Source organism: Pteropus medius, unplaced genomic scaffold (assembly GCF_902729225.1).
Source record: "Pteropus medius unplaced genomic scaffold, Ma_sr-lr_union100, whole genome shotgun sequence".
Taxonomy (NCBI): domain Eukaryota; kingdom Metazoa; phylum Chordata; class Mammalia; order Chiroptera; family Pteropodidae; genus Pteropus; species Pteropus medius.
In genome coordinates, this window is record NW_024352784.1 from 3,207,496 (window position 1) to 3,225,588 (window position 18,093).

An 18,093-nucleotide genomic window follows, 5' to 3' on the forward strand; every position below is an offset into this window, starting at 1 on the left:
CTCCTGAATAGCCAGGAGCCAAGAGACTGTGTCCAGGCCTGGCTCTGCGTCATGCCAGGTATGTGGCATTGGAAACATCTCCTGATATTTGCCCACCTGAAAAATAAGGAGGCTGAATTCGATAGGCTCAGAGGTGTCAGGGGACCATAGGGCACCGAGCCCAATATTCTATCATAATGAAAACAAAACCAGACATTTAGTATTCATTACGGGTAGTTTTAAATGCTTTACATGTGTTAAACTCATTTAATCCTTCCAACAACTCTATAGTACCATTATTATCACCGTTTTATAAATAAGAAAACCTAGGCACAGAGAGAGGTTGGGTCCCTTGCCCTGGGTTATACAGCTAGTAAACGAGAAAGTGGGATTTGAATCCAGGCAGTTGGGCTCCAGAACTCACAGCAGGACACTCTGCCTCTGAGCAACCCGTCCTCAGATGTGGTGAGCTCCTCCAGGTCCAACATTCAGGGATTCCAAATTCTGTGATTCTGTGAGAACCTTCCAGGCAGTTCTCATAGCTTTCTGGGGTTCTAACTGATAAACTGTAGCCCTGAACTTCTGAGACTCAACTCTGAGGAGGCTGCAGCAATTTAGAAAAACTCTCTCAAAGAAAACCTGCCAGTTGGCACTTTCCCTGTGCCGTCCACTCCCCTAACCCAGACATTGTTTCTCCGCTCTGTGCTGGAGTCAATGACCTGGCCGAGGAACCGGGTGAATGAAGTCAAGGTTGGATGGGGAGGATGAAGTCAAGTTTGGATGGGGAGGATGAAGTCAAGGTTGGATGGGGAGGGTCACACCAGATGACCTTGGAAGGTATCGCAGGCCTGAGATCCTTGACCATGCGAGAGGGCAATAATGTGGAGAATGACTCACCGGACCTTCCCCTCCTGGGGCAGCTCGTGAGGAGGGTCCTCACACACCAGCCGGGACTCCTTGTCCAGCAGGTAAGTGTAGACAGTCTCCTAGGACAGAAAGCACTTGTGAGACCCTGTGGAGCATCCCTTCCTACTGCCCAATTCCAACCTATACACAGGTCTGGGTGATAAGATCACAGGCCCTCTGGGAGTGGGCTCAGGTATCTGTTTATTTATTCTCTCCAGGTGATTCTAATGTGCAGTTAGGGTGGAAAAACTCATGAACTTAGCATCTCGCCTTCTCCTCTTAGAGGGGGGTTCTGGGCAGGCAGTGATCCATGATCCTGCCGGCTTTTTTTACCTATCACTCCAAATTCAAGGCACCAGGGAAAGGGTCTGAAGGGCTAAAGGTGCAGACAAATCCCCTACGTGCACCCCGGGGTGTTTCCTTGCCATGATTCCAGCCTCAGCAAACAATAACTGAGTGTCCACTCAGGGTCCTACTGCAGGAGGGGCTCAGAAGGCCCCCGGAAGCTTCCCTCCTATCTTGGAGACACAAAAATACTCTACAAGAAACCGTACACCATGACCAAAGCTGAAACGGCTTCCTGGAGGAAGTGACATTAAAGCTGTAACTGGAGTGGGAATTAGACACATTCAGGGAGTGGTTGAGGCACAGAAGAATGGCTTCTGGGTTGAGTAGCAGGTATGTAGGTGTGAGAGCACTGAACATTTATGGAACTGGCAGTGAGGGTAGGGGCAGGAGGTGGGCTTGGAGTCAGCAGGAGCCGAGCTAGAAGGGCCTATAAACCAAGCTGGGGGAGGATGTCAGGGGCTGCTGCCGGGTGGAAGGGGGTGCAGTGAGCCCTGGGAGACAAGAACAGGTTTATATTTTGGAATGATCATTCCCCAAAGTGAGATCAAAGCTCTGCTCAAAGCTTATCAAGTCTTCGGCTTGTCATTCTGCCCTCCCCAAGGGTCCAGAGCAGGTTCAACTTTGGCACCAGGCTGTGTCTTGGAAGAAGCAGTTGCCCTCACTGACCCACAGGCAAAAATCCACATTCCCTCCAGGCAGGACCGGCTGTCCTTAGGGATCCACAACCAGCTCCGTTCAGCACTGTCTTGCAGAGACTCCACTTCCCACACTGTGCGTGATGAGTGAGACCCAGATGCCAGTGCTGTCCAGCAGAACTGGCGCCCCAGTGATGGGGCACCCACATGCTCAGCTAAGTATCCTGAGGGATGCTGTTCTCTCAGTGGGTGAATGAGGACTCTCTTCTCTGCTGATGATATCAGGGAAGGCTTCTGGAGGTGGTAACATTGGAGCTAGGTGTTGAAGGCCCACTCTCAGTAAGGGTGGAATCCTCAGCTGAAGCAGTTGTCTTTTGCTGTTGTGACAGTCCACAAGCCTGCCAGCCACTCTTGCTTCCAGCCAGTCCCCATCCTCCCCCAAGCCCCAGGAGGTGGCCCAGTCTTCCTTCCAGGGAACCTGAGCAAGACACAGCGGTGGTGTGGGCTGGGGATAACAGGGCCTGAGGGGAGTGAGAAGGATAGACACAGGCCTGGAGCCCACTTGTCCCCCTGGGTGAGAGTCTAAGTGGTGAGTTTAGGGATAAAGAAATCAGTGGGAAGGAGGCCATCCCTCCTCACCTATATCTAGCCTTCTTCTTGTCATCTGGCCCTTTCAGCAGCCTGGGAGGGACCTGTGGGATTTTTCCCAAAGAGGTTGAGAGACCCCACAGTACCCCGGGTCATACAGAGAGTCCTGCCTTGTCAGAGAGAGGGGTGGATGATCTAGGGGTGGGGAGGCAGGGAGGACAGCTCTTCACTTCACTTCCGGATGTCCATCTGCCTCCCACCCCCTCACTCTCAGCACTCTGGGTTAAAATTAGCTGAGTTTATTGGAAAGAAGGAGGGAACCATTTCAGATACATCAGCACCATCTGCATTTGGGGCTGCCTGCCACAATGGGTGCTGATGAGGGAGCCAGATGCCAATGGTTGTCCTCACTGGGGAGGGATTTGGGGTGGGGAGGGTTTAGGGAGACCCCCTTCCCTACCTCTCCCCTTCTCTGAGGGTAGAGCAGATCTCTCATTTCCTCACATAGGAACTGAGCCTCCCATGCATCCAGGCAAAGTCAGGGTTTCCCTAGCCCATACAGGTCTCTCAAATGGGCCAAAGTAGATATTACCCACTGTCCCAGGAACTTAGTCACCTGGACCACAGCTGCCTCCAGCTTTGGGGATACAATTAATCTAGTGCAAGCATCTGTGCTGGCACAACCGAGCGCACTGCCTGTGAAGACCTGGCCAGTCACCTCCTCTCCCCGTCCCACCCAGGACAGCCTCAATGGCCACTGAGGGGCCCAGAGAAGCCTTGCAAATGCTGACCTGCCAACGTCTCCACCCCCTCCTTTCAAGATGTTTCTCCACCTCAGGCCAGATGTTGCCTAGGTCCCATCCTCTCTGGGAGGATTTATTTTTGGGTGCCAACACACCTACTTCCTGCCAAATTCATGCTCAATAAAGCCCACTCATTAGCCTTCCTCCTGGGCTCTGACCTTCTAGGTTTTGAGAAGGTAGAGCTGAGAAGAGGAAATGGGAGTGCTTAGGTGCCAAGCTCTACTTGTCCCTGCCATGCTGTGTGATGTTGGGGGAAGAACTCATCCTCTCTGGGCCTCAGGGAGTTCATTCATCAAGTAGATTCAGACACAATGGGCCCTAGAGGGGGAATCATCTTCTGAATTACTCTTATTTCCTAGAGCAGAGGTTACCCTTAGCTAGTATCTAGAGTAGAGTCCCTATTCCAGGCTATGGGAACTCAGTTTAGGCATCTCCTCCTCCTCCAGGAAGTCTTCCATGCCCCTTAGGTTGGGTCAGACTCCCTCCTCAAGACTAATAGTTTCCTGCTTCCCTTTATCTGGCACGACTGAGACACTGCTGCTTTGGGTATTGAGGGCTAGTTTATCCATTCTACTATCTAAAGGATGAACAGTGGCCATTGGATCCAGGCTGGGGAGTGGCTTGGGGTAGCTGAAGAAGGGTATAGTTTCCTCACCAAGACATTCTGGGCCAGGCAACCATACTAACCAGGTGACCATGGGCCCAGGTAACCACTCTCTACCTACCCCACTTCAACCTCACCCATGGTGTTGGAATGGGCTAGAGAGAACCTTAAAGTTAAAGGTTTCTAGATGTCAGGAGGCTTGTTTAGCCTCCTGTCTCCAGGCAGGACACTTTAACTTGGCACAGATCCATTCATCCAGGCTGAGCCCCATTTCCATTTCAGCACCTCCCAGACCTGGCATCAAGGAAGTTCTTTTGCATGTCTGCTCTCAACCCCTCCTATTGTACATACTCCAAAGCTCACCTGATGCCATTATGTCCTAATTGTCATCCTAGGTGAATCCATTCTATTATCTGAGACATGTTAGCTCAAAGTCTCCTTCTGTCTCAGACATTTCAGGATTCCTATGTAAGCTCATTCTTTGGGGCTCAGCTTCAGCTCTCTTCTTCCAGAAAGCCCTCTCCAAACACTCAACTAAACCCTCCACTTTGCCATGAGAGTCCTCCGAGCAGGGACCCTGCTTCTTCATTCCTTGTTGACCCTGTGTGAGGTACAGCCAGGAGTGGGCAAAGGTCTGGGGAGCAGGGGAAATGTGGAGCCAGGCACCTACCACTCTGGGAAGCACGGCTGAGAGGGCCTCCTTGACAGCCCGGTGCAAGCCCGCAATATTGATGACGGAGCCAAGGCTCAGCAAAGCATCCTGGAAGAGAGAAAAGGGCAGTGAGGGCCTTTGCCAGACAGGCCAGAGGCAGCCCCTTCTGAGTACAAACTCCCAGTCTAAACCAGACCCCAAGGCTCTAAGATACTAGAATCTCAAGATCTGAGTATCTCAGACTCCAACAGGTCGTAAGGCCCTAGAATGTATGTCCGAGTCCCCTCATCTCACAAATAGGGAAACTAGGACTCAGAGAAGGGCCAGGGACCTGGGAAAAAACTCACAGTGAGTCAAGTGGTCAAGTCTAGACTAAATCTCAGGTCTCCTGTCCTTTAGCCAAGCACAACTCTGGCATGGTAGGGAAAGTACAAGCTTCCACATTAAAACAAAGCAAAGTAAGCAAACCAAAAATACCCCAAATTTGAATCCTGGATCCACTATTTATTAGCAGTACATGCCTTGGTCAGGTCACTGAGTCACAGTCTTCTACCCATAAATTGGGGGCAACTATAGCTATAGATATAGGCTGATATGAAGATAAATAAAACTGAACCCTAAAAGTGCCTCCCAGATTACTCACAGAGAGTAGGTGCACAGCTAAATATCTGCTGAATCTGGGTCCTACTCACTTTCCCCGGGAGGGAGGTGGTCTCCTCCAGTCTCATTTTTCAGCCTAGTGAGGGGCTAGGTTAGGAGTAGCATGAGTCCAAGCGGGGCATGACCCCACAAGGTGGGAGGAACACAGCTGAGCCAGCCCCTGGCAAGATGGGAGGGGAAGGAGAAGTCAGCCTTGACTGCTTCACAGCCTTCCATCCCAGGAAGAGGCCTCGTGTCGTCCTTGGAGAGCCGGAACAAGAACAAGAATGGTCCCTGCTTCTTGCTCTATTAGCTTGGCCAGAGCCACAGTGATCAAAGAGAAAGGTAATGGAACAGGGGATCCAAGGCCAAGGCAGGACCATGACTCATACCGTCCACTCAGCCATGCTCTCCCTGCTAGCCTGCTAGCCCTTAGAATTTCTTTCTGATGTCTTCCCTGTGGATGGCTGGGTCTGTGTTCAAAAAGCAAAGTGATTATCTATTGGATGAAATAGACATGGCTTGGCTCCCATCCATGTGAAAGTGATATGAGATTGAGGGTCTTAGAGGGCCACAAGCTCATCATAAGCCCATAGTGTAAGTTTGGCTGATAACAAATTAAAATGCTAAAACTGCAATCCGTATTAATTAAGATATGTTAACCTGAATAGAGAAGGCAACAGTTTCCCTGCCTATAGGCTGATCAGACCATCCCTAGGGTATTGTGTCCCAGGTGAGGACAAGATGAGACTCAAGAGTAAGGAGGGAATTGGAAACTAAGTCCTGCATGTGACTAAGACTGGAGAACCCGGGGGAGCCTAGCCTAAAGCAGGGGTCTCGGTTTTAAACTTCAATCTCTCAGGCTCTCCTAAGCAGGGGGACTGGACCTGTGGCCCCAGCAACAGCCTGGAGACCCATAAGGTTTCACAGAAGGCTGCCCTTGGCCTGGTGGAATGAAGGACCTTCTTCCAGGCAAAGCCACGCTACATAGGCAGAGGCCACGAGGAGAGAGATAAGAAGTGAGCTCCCCATCCCTGAAAGTATGCAAGAATGGGCTAAATGCACATTTTTCAGAGAGGCTACAGAGAAGGAGACCTGCATTGGAGTCCAGACCAGCTCCAGATTTCACCCTTGCATCTTCTTCGCTTCAGTTTCCTCTCTACCCCACTCCTTTCCAGTCCTGTGTTTCCAGGAGTTGGGGGCAGTGAGCTTTCTCCTAGTGTGTGCTCACTTGGCATTGCTTTCCCCAACCCCCAGCCTCCCTTTGATCCTTCCCAATGCTCAAGGATGAAGACACATTTTGATCTCAGAGATAGGACTCTGCCCTTGGACAACAGAAGCTGAGGCTTCAAAACAGTACCACCCCCAAATTGGATCAATTGTCCTTAGGCGCTCCTCTTCACAGTGCACACACCCTCAGCACCACACACACCCAGCCGCACAGCCACAGGGCTTCACGCCCTTGTGGAAACACCCCAGCATGCCTTCAGACACCCTCCCAGTACACACACAGACTCACACGAGTGCAGCTATTTCCTTACGGATTCACAGGGCCAGGGCTCAGAAACACCTGCTGGTATCATATACACATAGGTCTTTTGAGGTCAATTCTGTAGATTAAAGAGGGGAGGAAAAGCTGATGTCTCATATAACCCTGAAATGAAGTCTGCCAACCCAGGCTTCTAAGACTAAGGCTCCCAAGGCAGGGCCTTGGAAGATGGTGCTGGTTTAGTCTGCTCCTGGTTGGATGCAGGGTGGGTAGACAAGCTGAGCACAGAGCGGCCCTGCCCCGCAGTGGAGTTTGATATGTGTGTGCTGTGGAAACTGGAGAAGAAGGGCCAAGGTGATGGAGTGAGCCCTGATGTAGGGCGAGAAATTTTTCAAAGCCGCAGGCTTGGGACAGCTAAGTTTCTTCATTTGACAGATGAGGAAACGGAGGCTCAAAGAGATGCAATATCCCATCTGTGGTCAGCCAGCCAGGCAGGGCAGAGCCAGGTCTGGAACCCAAGCCTCTGGATCTCCAGGCCCAGTCTGGTTCCTGCTCTGCTCCCTACCGATCGCCAGTTCCCTCCCCAGGTAGCTTAGAGAGAATAGTCTGTCCTTTGTTCCGATTGGTGGGCTCTTCAACCTGTCCTTTACTTGGATTGGGGGATGTCTTGACCTGTCCTTTCCTGGAATTGGTGAGTGCCTCTCTGGCCTTTGTTTCGATTGGTCAGTTTTCTGTGACTCTTCAGGTTAAGGGCAGGATAATAGCAATGAGGGGCGAATGGGACAGGAAATTTGGGAAGAGTTGGAGCAGCAGCAGGAAGGGGGATTCGCATCCTTAGTCAGAGTGGGCTGGATGCAGATATGGCCAAAGAAGCCCAGGGCTCTCTGTGTGGCATACGTCTGTCCATTCACTTCTTGGCCCTGCCCTGCCCCCACACCAGGGGTGGGGGGGTTGTGTGCACGAATCGCGGCTGGGAAGGACCACTTCATACCTGGCCCTCAAAATGCTCTTTAAGGCTTTCTCAAATGCCACCTTCTCCCTGAACTTTCCCAGATCTCAAAGCAACCTCGCCTCCACTGCATCAGCTCAGGAAGGAAATCTTTCAAATTCCAAAGCCCATGAGGTAGGCGCTCAGAGAGCAGAATGGCTGCCCCAGTGAAGGGAGGAGAGAATCAGTGAGGAGCAGCCTGGAATGACAAGTGGGGATATTCCCAGATGGGATGCACAGGTGGGGAACTAACGAGGCTCCGGTCAAAAGCTAGAGCCCCAGGAAACTTAAAAAGAAGAGGAAAGGGAAAGTTCAGATAGAGCTACACCCACTCTCATGCACATCTACACATGTCACACACATATCGCTATGCACACACCACTGCCCAACATATATGTACACACCCTTACGTAAACATGCACACACACCAATAAAAATGCAACCATATATACAATGTACACACAAATATACACCTAGGCATGTACACACACATACACACGTACACACACAGAGTCCAGGCTCAGGGTGGAGTGAAGGAGGTCACATTTCCTGTCCTCAAAGCTTTTTTTAACAAACATCAGTATAAATGTCAGCATAACAACCAATTTCCCAGACCCCAGGGGAGAATTTATGGTGTGTAGAAAATAGCAGCAATTTCTAGTTCTGTCCCAGATGGACTACAGAAGCTCTGTGTGGCCTTACCAATCCCCTTTCCTCTATGAGCTTCGGTTTCCTCAGTAAAAATGGGTCCTTCCAATGTTACAACATATAGTTCTATGGTTTTGTGTTTTAATTCAGTGAAGATGGGTGGATGGCTATGTGGATGGTTGGAAGGATGGATGAGTGGATGGATGGATGGATAGAACCTTCCTGCTTTCCCCGACTCACTACCTATAGCTCTGTAGTTGAAGGTAGGATCTCTCGGCCATAGACAGTGCCATTCTCCATGCACTAGTCTTTCAACCCAGGTACCAAGAAAGGGGAGCTTGTTCTGTTCCAGAGGGGTCAGGAGCCAGCACTGGGACTGGATCAATATTTCTGTACTCATTTGTGCAGGGGAGAGGGTCCAAACTAGATTATTTCTAACTCCTTAATGCCTAGGATTGTACAAAGCCAGAGACCGTGGCCTTATTCTTTCTGGTGCCACCAGGATAGGGACTAATGTCCTTCTTGAGGGTCAGTGTCGCTGTCACAACCTGCTCTCCTGTCTTGTCTCCATGAGTTTCTATGTCTTTTCCCACCTCCAAAACCCCACCTATTGCTCTCCTCATTGCCTGGAACTTAGAGTCCATCCCTCCCTCTCTGGAGGGAAGCCTTACAGTGCCCCTCATGGTAATAACATCAAACCCAATGGTCCAGTACCTCCCAAGACTCAAGTTGTGTTACTGGGACAGGACATACATACTGATTCTTCCAGCTCTGCTTATGTTAGATCCCTATGTGGCCTGGCGGGGGGCCCTCCTCTTTCTCCAGGCTTTGGTATCCTCTTCTCTAAATGGATGGGGGTCCTTCGAGATCCTCCAGGACCTTGGAACCCCTCTCCCTCTCTATTCCTCTTTCCTTCCCTCTGGGGCTATGTCTCTCTCTCAGGCTTTGTCTCTCCAATCTCTCTGAGTGGATCTCTCTCCTCTTCTTCAGTCAACGTCCACCTCTTTCACAGGTTACTCTCTTGTCTCACCTCCAAAAGTCTCTCCTCTCCCACAGCTTCTGCCATTTTATTCCTGTCTGCCCCACGCATTCCTGTCTCTCCTGCCCATCCCTTCCCTAAACCTCTAAATATTCACCTTGAGAACTTGGGGAGAAAGTATCTGACCCAAAATGAGTACCCATAGAATGGGGAAACTCAGAAAGGTGGCCCCGATGGGAGAAATCAAGGGTGCCAAGGCAGATGCCAACTATACTCTTTTGCTTCCTGCCGCTCATTCTGGTGAGTGATGTATACAGTCTCTTATCTTCCCATAGAACCAGAACTTCAAGGGCAAAGCAGCAAATGTGTCTCTGTGCCCAGCATGTGCCTGGCAGCCAGATGCTCCATTAGGGTGACTGCAGAATTTCACCAAAGGAAGCCTCCTGGGGACCCAGGCCAAAATAGCCCCCTTTGGCTGGGCCTTGGACCCAGTACCCCAAGCTTACACTGTGACTCTAATAGCCCTCACAGCATACCTAGCCTGATAGAGTCAGGAGACTCTAAAGGGAAGTGGGAGAAGCAGCCCTTCCTTCTCTCCTCCCACCACCCACACCTGCCACCTACCCAAGGAGCCACTGCTAACAGAAATGGTGCCTTACATACTCAGAGAAAAGCTGCTCAGGAGTGCTCAGATCTTATAGCTCTGGACCTCCCCTCGACAAGGCTGAACTGGACCATGGGCAGGAGAATAGAGGAGAGAGGCTTGGAGATCCTTGGAAGACTGGATCTGAAGGAACTGGAGGGAGAGAGACCCAGGCCACAGTTGGACAAGATCGAATGTCAGTGCCCTGCTTGTGTAGGTCATCAGACTTTGAGAAAGGGAATGTACCTTTCTCAAGCACCTACTATGTGCTAGAAGTGTCTCCAGTAGTTCTCAAACTTGACTGTGAATCCCCTGGAGGGTTTACTAACATGCAGATTGCCAGGCCCCATCCCCAGAGTTTCTGATACAGTAGGTCTTGGATGAGGCCAAAAATTTGCATTTCTGAAACATTTTTAAATGATGCTCCTGCTGGCCCTGAGACCATATGTTGAGGCCCAGGGACTGCACTGTCTCTAATCCTCCTACAAACCCTGGGAGGTACCTGTTTGACCATCCCATTTTATAAGTGAGGAGGCTAAGGATCCGAGAGGAGGGGCCTTGCTCAAGTGAGAATGCCCATCCTCTGGCAGCAAGTCCATTCCACTCCCACCACATGATGGGGCCTCCGCAGGGAAGGTCCCAAAGGAGGGTGCTGAAAAGAGAGAGTGAGGCGGGACAGTGGGGCCATTTGGGACCAGGGCACATGGAAAGGGTCACTTGGAGCTCAGGAGTCCAACCCTAAAGGAAAGGCCAACACCCCCCCCACCTCCCCTATCTTTCTCCTCCTCTCCTTCCTCCTTTATTCCCCTTTCCTCCTCCCCCACCCCACCTTCTCCCTCCTCCAGCCCTTTGCAGACTCCAGCTTCAGTTGTTACTCCAACAGGGCCGCGTCTCCAGCCTCTGAGCCACACTGGAGACACGTGCACTGTAGAATACACCTGAGCCCAGTCCTGGCGCCCTCCCCACCCCCACGAGCATCCACGTCCCTTATGAGCTCGTTCCCCTCCTGAGAGCTTATCCACTCCAGTATTCAGAAACAATTCCTCCTAGGTCCCTCACACTTTCTAAGCCAGTCTCAGCTTCTACTCTAGCTCCAGCCTCCTCCAAAAATGGCCTCCCGATTGTCCCAGACCCCCTTAAGGGTTAGGTTTGGGGGTAAAGGATGAAAAGGGGAAAGGAGTTGGGGAAAGGAGGTAGAAATTGTGTGAACGCTCAGATCTCCGAGGAGCTGACTCACTGGGATCCTTCAGTCTCTAGCATGGGGCTGTGGTCAGGAAAGGAGGAGATAAGGGAATAGCCAGAGTGAGCAGAGGGAGGGAGGGAGGGAGGCAAGAGCCAGATGTGGGGAGGGGCGAGATGGTCCTGGGAGGCAGACCTCAGGTCAGGGGTCCAAGACAGGCTCAGGGCTCCTTCTGTACTCTCTCCACCTTCGGCTGCCTCTCCACATTGCAGAGCCAATAGTATCTCCATCCCTACTGCCCACATTCTATTCCATGTCACTGCCCTCCTCCCAAGGCACATCACTAGCATCACTCTCATCTCTGCTGTCCCAGGCATCTTGGTCAACTGATGGCTCTACTACTGTTCTTGACTCCTGGCCAGGGGCCTGTGTGGGCAGAGTTAGGCACAGCAGGCAGTCACAAGGAGGCAGATATAAGCTTGCTGTGAGTCAGTCATACCACAAAAGGGAAGCCTGGGCAGGAGGGAGGGGCGAGCTCCCTGTCCCCAAGGGTGTGCAAGCGAGGATGGAGGGGTGAGGTGGGGTGGGGGCAGGTTGGTGGGGGATTGGAGGGGTTAGGCTGCCAGGCCAGGGAATCTTGCACTAGGGAAAGGGCTTGGTGAGCTTGGCTCACCCTAACTCTGTCCCAAGCTCTCCGTTTTTGTCTCAGTCTCCCTGGGTTCTCCATGTCTGTCCCTCTTGCTGTCTGTTCTTCTCTGGTATGCCTTCTCCCACAGCCTCGCTGCTTGGTCCCATGCCTGTATTTGGCTCTGTCTTCAGGGCCTGGGCCACCCCAGCTGTTCCCCAAATCTCAGAGGGAGGCGGAGTATGAGAAAGAGACTGGAACAAGACAACAGCCAAGAAGGGACCCTGGGGACAGGGGCTGGGGAGACCTCAGGAGTGGCCAGGGTTAGCCTCTCCAACCCTGAGGTGAGGACACTGAAGACAAAGTCAGAGCTAGAAGGAGTGGGGTACACTCTTTCCCTCTGCACTGACTCTTGGCCTTCCTCCTTCTCCCTGCCCCTGCAGGAATGTGCTAGCAATTTTTTGGTTCCTAAAAATAGCCCACTATATTTGGGGTTGGAGTGAGGAATATTCTGGACAGGGTTCATCTCAAGCATGCCTCTGCCTCTGGGCTCCTATGCTTTAGGTCTCCCAGAGTGGAAACCTCTCTGAGCTGTCCCCCACTCTCCAACCTTACCACCCCCGACCCTTCGTCCCTCCTTTCTCTAGGCCTTGGCTCCTCCATTTCTATCTCCTGTACTGGGATAGCCTCTCTTCTCCCTTCTTGTCCTTCCAGGCCTGGCCCTAGTCTGGCCCACTCTGGTGCCCTGCCCCTGCTGTGCTATTCTGCCCCCCTGGTCCTGTCCTCCAGTGTTCACTTTCCCTGCACTGTTCCTCTGGGCAGATCGGCAAGGGGCTGGGCTGCAGGGCCCCCAAGCAGAGGTTGGCACTGAGACACAGCCCTTCCCCAGGGAAGGGGACATTAGTAGAAAGATACTGCAGGCTCCGGGGCCTTGTACCCTGCCCTAAACCCTGGACCCTATTGGTATCTCCATTTCCTCTCCCCAACTTTAGTTTTCTCTTCTGCAGCCTAGGACAGAAGTTCTCTCAATTCCAGTCTCCAAGGGAAAGCCCATCTAGTCTCACCTCCTCCTTGCCTTCATTTTCCACATGGGAGAATCGAGCCCCAGAGAGAGGAGGTGATGGGCTCACGAGCCCACAGGAAGCTGGCCATGGACCTCGGTCATGCTTCATCATTACTGAGGGTCCCTGTCAGTGGAGCTCCAGAGGCAGGGGCAGGCTCCTCACACAACCTACCACCCCACCCACCCTGCCCAGGCAGGCAGCCTGGCATCCAAAGTTATTTGCCTTTGGAGGGCCCAGGAAGCCGAAGAACAAACATCCGGAGTCTCTGGAACTTCTCCTACTCTCTCTCCTCGCATCTCAAGGATCCTGAAGCCACCAAGGGTGCAAACACACACACACACACACATACACAGACACACAGACACACAGACACACAGACACACACACAGCTGGGTAAACATGTGAGCCCAGGAGATATTGTGCAATTCTTGTGCCTGTGAATCTGAGCAGATCCTTTAGAAGCCAGAAGAATAGGCTAAAAAGATGATTATGCTCCCTTACTAGACCCTATGTAAATTTTGCCTCAGAAATGAAAATTTAAATCACTTTCGTATGACCTTTTCTGATTGAAAAATTCTTGATACATTCATCAAAATTAACCCTTTCTCTCACTTTGTGGGAGCTTGCATTTTGCTGGTGACCTAAGTACTTGTATGGCCTGACCATTAGTTGCCCATAAGTCATGTCCCTATGGGCCATCATGTGACCACAGCAGAATATGTCCCTTGGGTTACTAGAAGAATGTCTGTGTGAAAGCACGTGATTCTGTGATTCTGTTGGAGAATGTGTGTGGGAGTGTAAATGTGTGAGCACTCCTCTGTCCACATCTGTGCATGAGCCATCTGCATATGCAGTGACCATCACGGCCTGTGTCCATACCTATGTGAGCTTGGGTATGTTCAGTGAGAGTGTAGCTGTGGGGGACTGTGAGTGCACCAGTGGCCGGTTTTGTCTCCAAATGAATGGATGAATGTATGGCTGAGAATGTTGGTGCCTGTGCATGCCGGGTATCTGATTCTCCTCCCCCATACACCCCTATCACCTCCTCTATCACCTCTGCAAGACCTGGGCTCATGTCCCTATTCTGCCACATGTCACCTGTGTGGCACTGGACAAGTCTTTTAACTTTCCTGGGCTCAGTTTCATCATCTATAAAATGGTGCCTTCTCCCAGCACTGCTGAGAAGACAACTAAAAGCATTCAAGTCCCACCTAAGCTGGCTCCCAGTAAAGAGCCAGGCCACTAATGTTCAAATTAGATAGAGATGACCCCAACCCTCTGGGCAAATGCAGTCCTGAAGAACAAGGACTGGTGGTGGGGGGAAATGAGCCGAGTGTCAGTGCCGCCCCACCTCTCTTGGAGCCCGTGGTGTAAGCTATAACCTGTGAGGTTAGAAGCAGTGTCCCCGCAGGTGACCAAGTAACAGCAGCTCCCTTTCTTCCTGTTCTCACTCCAGGTGTGCAGCCTGGGACTAGGGGGTCTCTGACATGGGACTGGGTGGACATATTCCATATGAGGCTCTAAAGACATCTACTCTTGGGGCTTCCCTTGGGGCTCTGTCCCCTCTGCCCACCCTCCACCCCTCCTTCCACAAAGCCCAAGAGATGGCCCTCCTGAAGCCATGAGGGGGACTGAGCAGACCTAGGATGCAAAGACCAGCTAGGCTGGCCTGGCCGAAGGCTCAGAGATCTCTTTCTCCCCCAGCCCAACTCCCATGGCAGACAGGGAGACTGAGACATCAAAAAACCAGAGACCCTCCCAGGGGAACAAGTGAACCCAGTCAGTCCAAGCTTCTCTCTCAAGTCTTCTGTAGCTGGAGCTGAGGAAATCCAAGCTGTAGACCCTGTTTGCTCCTAAATGGAGCCCAAGGGAATGGGTGGGGGTCTCAAGAGACAGGCACTTCTAGACCTGTGCCCTCAGCTGTTGGTACCCATCCCCACCCTCTCCACCCAGGCCAGATCCCCTACTGGTGTGATTAACTAAATTATGGGTTTTTTTTCTTGAGCAAATTGCATCGGCCTAATTGAATGAGGCTGCAGGAGCCTTGACTTGAGGCTGAAGGTGGGTGTGGACAGCCGGAGCCTGGGAGAAAAGGGTGTGGGAACAAGTTGCGGGGCTAGGGCACTGACAACACTGAGCGGGGGACAGAATGGGTGAGAGAGGGAGAGAGGAGGGCTGTGGGCATAGGAGAACATGACATCACTCGTTCAGTACATCCTTTCTGCACACCCACTAGTACTCCCATCACATTAGGTGCCTGGGCAGTGGGATGTGAGGATTGGTGCTCCCCACAAGACCACTGAGCATTTACTTAGTGCTACATATTTCGTTTGTTTAAAAGCACTGTTCCATGTAACCTTCCCAACAACCTCTTTTTCTACTTGAGGGCATTAAGGCTCAAAGGTAAAATGATTTGCTAAATGTCAGAGCTAGACAGGGCTGTCTGATACCAGTCTTTGCTTTTATCCGGTACTCACAGTATCCCATTGACGTGCTCTCATCCTGCCTCCAGGAAGCCTTCCTGGGGAGTTCAGAGGAAGAAGACCTCATGCCATCTCATACTTGGGCCCAAACACCATTTCTGTCCCTATCGGGCATTTCTCCTCATCTGCTCTGTGATGTCTGTCTTCCCTCTGTTGGCTAGCGGCTGAGGCTGGGGCTGATCCAACATGGATCACACACACCCTCGTCACCCACAGCACACTCCCAAACCCTCTCACTCCCACAGTGTGTCCCACTCATCAGCCCAGGATGATACACAAAGACATGATCACTGTTGCTTTCACGTGGCATGTTCCACATACTCAATGACACACAGTCATTTCATAGTGTCCACAGTGTCACACATCACTGGTGTCACAGGGCCACACACAATGAAACTATCGCTATCACCTCATTCAGGGTGCCCCATTTTCAGTATCACACACCACATTCCCAGTGTCCACAGTGTCACCTTCATACAGCATCATATACACCCTCATATACACAGTTCCAAGCTGGCTCTGTATTACACTGTCACATTTCAGCATCATTCAGGACCTTCTGTCCTTAATAAAATCCACCTTTGGTGAAATAATACGAAGTCTGGGATTTACTTTAAAATATTTCAATCAGCACAGCAACCTACAGAATGGGAGAAAATATTTGCAAATCACATGTGATAAAGCATTAATATCTAGAATATATATAAAAAGTCTTATAACTCAACCACAAAATAAACAAACAACCTGATTTAAACATGAGCAAAAGACTTGAATAGACATTTCTCAAAAGAAGAGATACAAATGACCGACAAGCAAATGAAAAAGATGCTCAACATCACTAATCATTAGGGAAATGCAAATCAAAACCACAATTAGTTACTACCTGACGCTCATTAGTATGGCTGCTACTAAATAAATAAATAAATAAACAAATAAACAGAAAACAACAGGCTTGCTGAGGTGTGGAGAAAATGGAACCCTGGTACACTACCGATGGGAATGTAAAGTGGTACTGCTGTTGTGGAAAACTGTATGGTGTTTCTCAAAAATTAAAAATCAAGTTACCATATGATCCAGCAATTCCACTTCTGGGTATATAGCTGAAAGAATTGAAGCAGAATCTGGAAGAGATATTTGTGCATCCATTTCATAGCAGCATTATAAACAAAGGCCAAAAAAATGAGAGCAACCCCAAGTGTCCATCAACAGATGAATATATAGACAAAATGAGATCTCTACGTATACGTGATAAATATATGATTCCACCACATATATGAGGTACCTAGAATAGTCAAATTCATAAAGACAGAAAACAGAATGGTGGTTGCCAAGGGCTGGGAGGAGGGGAAGTCGATTAATGGGCATACGTTTTGTTTTGCAAAATGAAAAAGTTCTGGAGATTGGTTGCATATCAGTGTTAACGTATTTAACACGACTGAACTATTCATTTAAAAATGGTTAAGATGGTAAACTTTATGTTATGTATATTTTACCACAATTAAATTTTGTAAAATAAATTAGTTAAGAAAAATGAAAAGAAAAAAGGCGGGGATTAGGAAGAGGGATAGATGAACTAAATGCAGCCAAATCTTGTTAACTGTTAGATTTGGGTGACGGACATATGGCAAATTTATTGTATTATACTCTCTACTATTGAGTGGGTTTAAAATACTCCATAATAAAAAAAAATTCTCCCTTGACCTCATGCTTCTTTCCAGTGCCCAAGCCCCTTCTCTGCATCCATTCACAGCCAAACATCTTCAAAGGGCTGATTATGCTCTGTCTTCTCCTCCCTCGTATCGCTCGCTCAGGCCATCTGGCTTCTGGCTCCACCCTGTCACTGACACAGTTTTTGTCAGGCAGACTCATGCACATGGCTCAGTCCAGCACAATCTCCCCATCCCTCCCTTACCTCGTGGTGCAGCAGCGTCCCTCCTCTGTTGAATCTCTCCCCTCTCACTCGGGCTTCACACTCCCGGTCTCCTTCACCTTTCTGGCTGCTCCTCCTCTATCTCTTCCGCTCCTCCTCAGCCTCTAGATGATGGAATATGTGGGGCTCCGAGCTTGGGCTCAGTGTTCACCTCTTCTTTCACTATACTCTCTCTCTAGGTCATCCTAGCCAGGTCCACAGTTTAAGAAACCAGCCATGCCTGCTGATTCCCAAATATATCCCCAGCCTGGCCTCTGCTGCCCACTGAACATCTTTACCTGGATGTTTGACTTCTGTTCAAAACAGGTCTCTTCATTTCTGCCTCCTCTTTCTCTCCCATCTCACTATCCTGACCTTCCCCCAGTCTTTACCCATCTCAGTAACATCTTCATCATCCATCACTCAGATCTGTCATTTCTACCTCCCAAATATCTCCAAAGTTCATTGATTTCTCTCAGACTCTTCTGCCATCCCCTTAGCCTGTGTACCACCATCTCCTGCCTGGGCTGCAGTAGCCTCCAACTTGTCTGCCTGTCTCCTCTCAGCCCCTCCAACTCATCTCCCACATACATTCTGCAGCCAGAGCAATATTTCAGAATCATAAATTGAATTACATCACTTCTTTGCCTGAACCCACTGGGGTCTTCCCATGATAACATCATACACAGTATTATGTGCTCACATTTCACATTGTCACAACCATTATACTCAACATCACATATTCAGTGTCAGGCTCAGGGTTACACAACATCACACACTAGTTTTCAGGAACTTTTGGTGTCACTCAGAGTCACACCCTTGGTTATACACTCAGCCTCACTGCATGACATGCTTGGGGCACAAACTCCGTTCCACAATTCAGTGTCAGACGCTTGTGCCACAAACTCAGGACACACCTATTATTGCAGTG

General features: G+C 50.3%; 1 protein-coding gene across 3 annotated transcripts in view; it reads right to left on the reverse strand.

Moving 5' to 3' along the window:
• Positions 1–18,093, reverse strand: part of PDE2A (phosphodiesterase 2A) — an 87,607-nt gene that overhangs the window by 26,279 nt on the left and 43,235 nt on the right. For all 3 annotated transcript variants that reach the window (XM_039847959.1, XM_039847961.1, XM_039847960.1), the window contains 2 exons: positions 4,534–4,623; positions 877–965 (listed from right to left, as the gene is read on the reverse strand). In XM_039847959.1, coding sequence (XP_039703893.1) covers positions 877–965; positions 4,534–4,623 — 179 coding nt within the window. The remainder of the gene's footprint in view (positions 1–876; positions 966–4,533; positions 4,624–18,093) is intronic.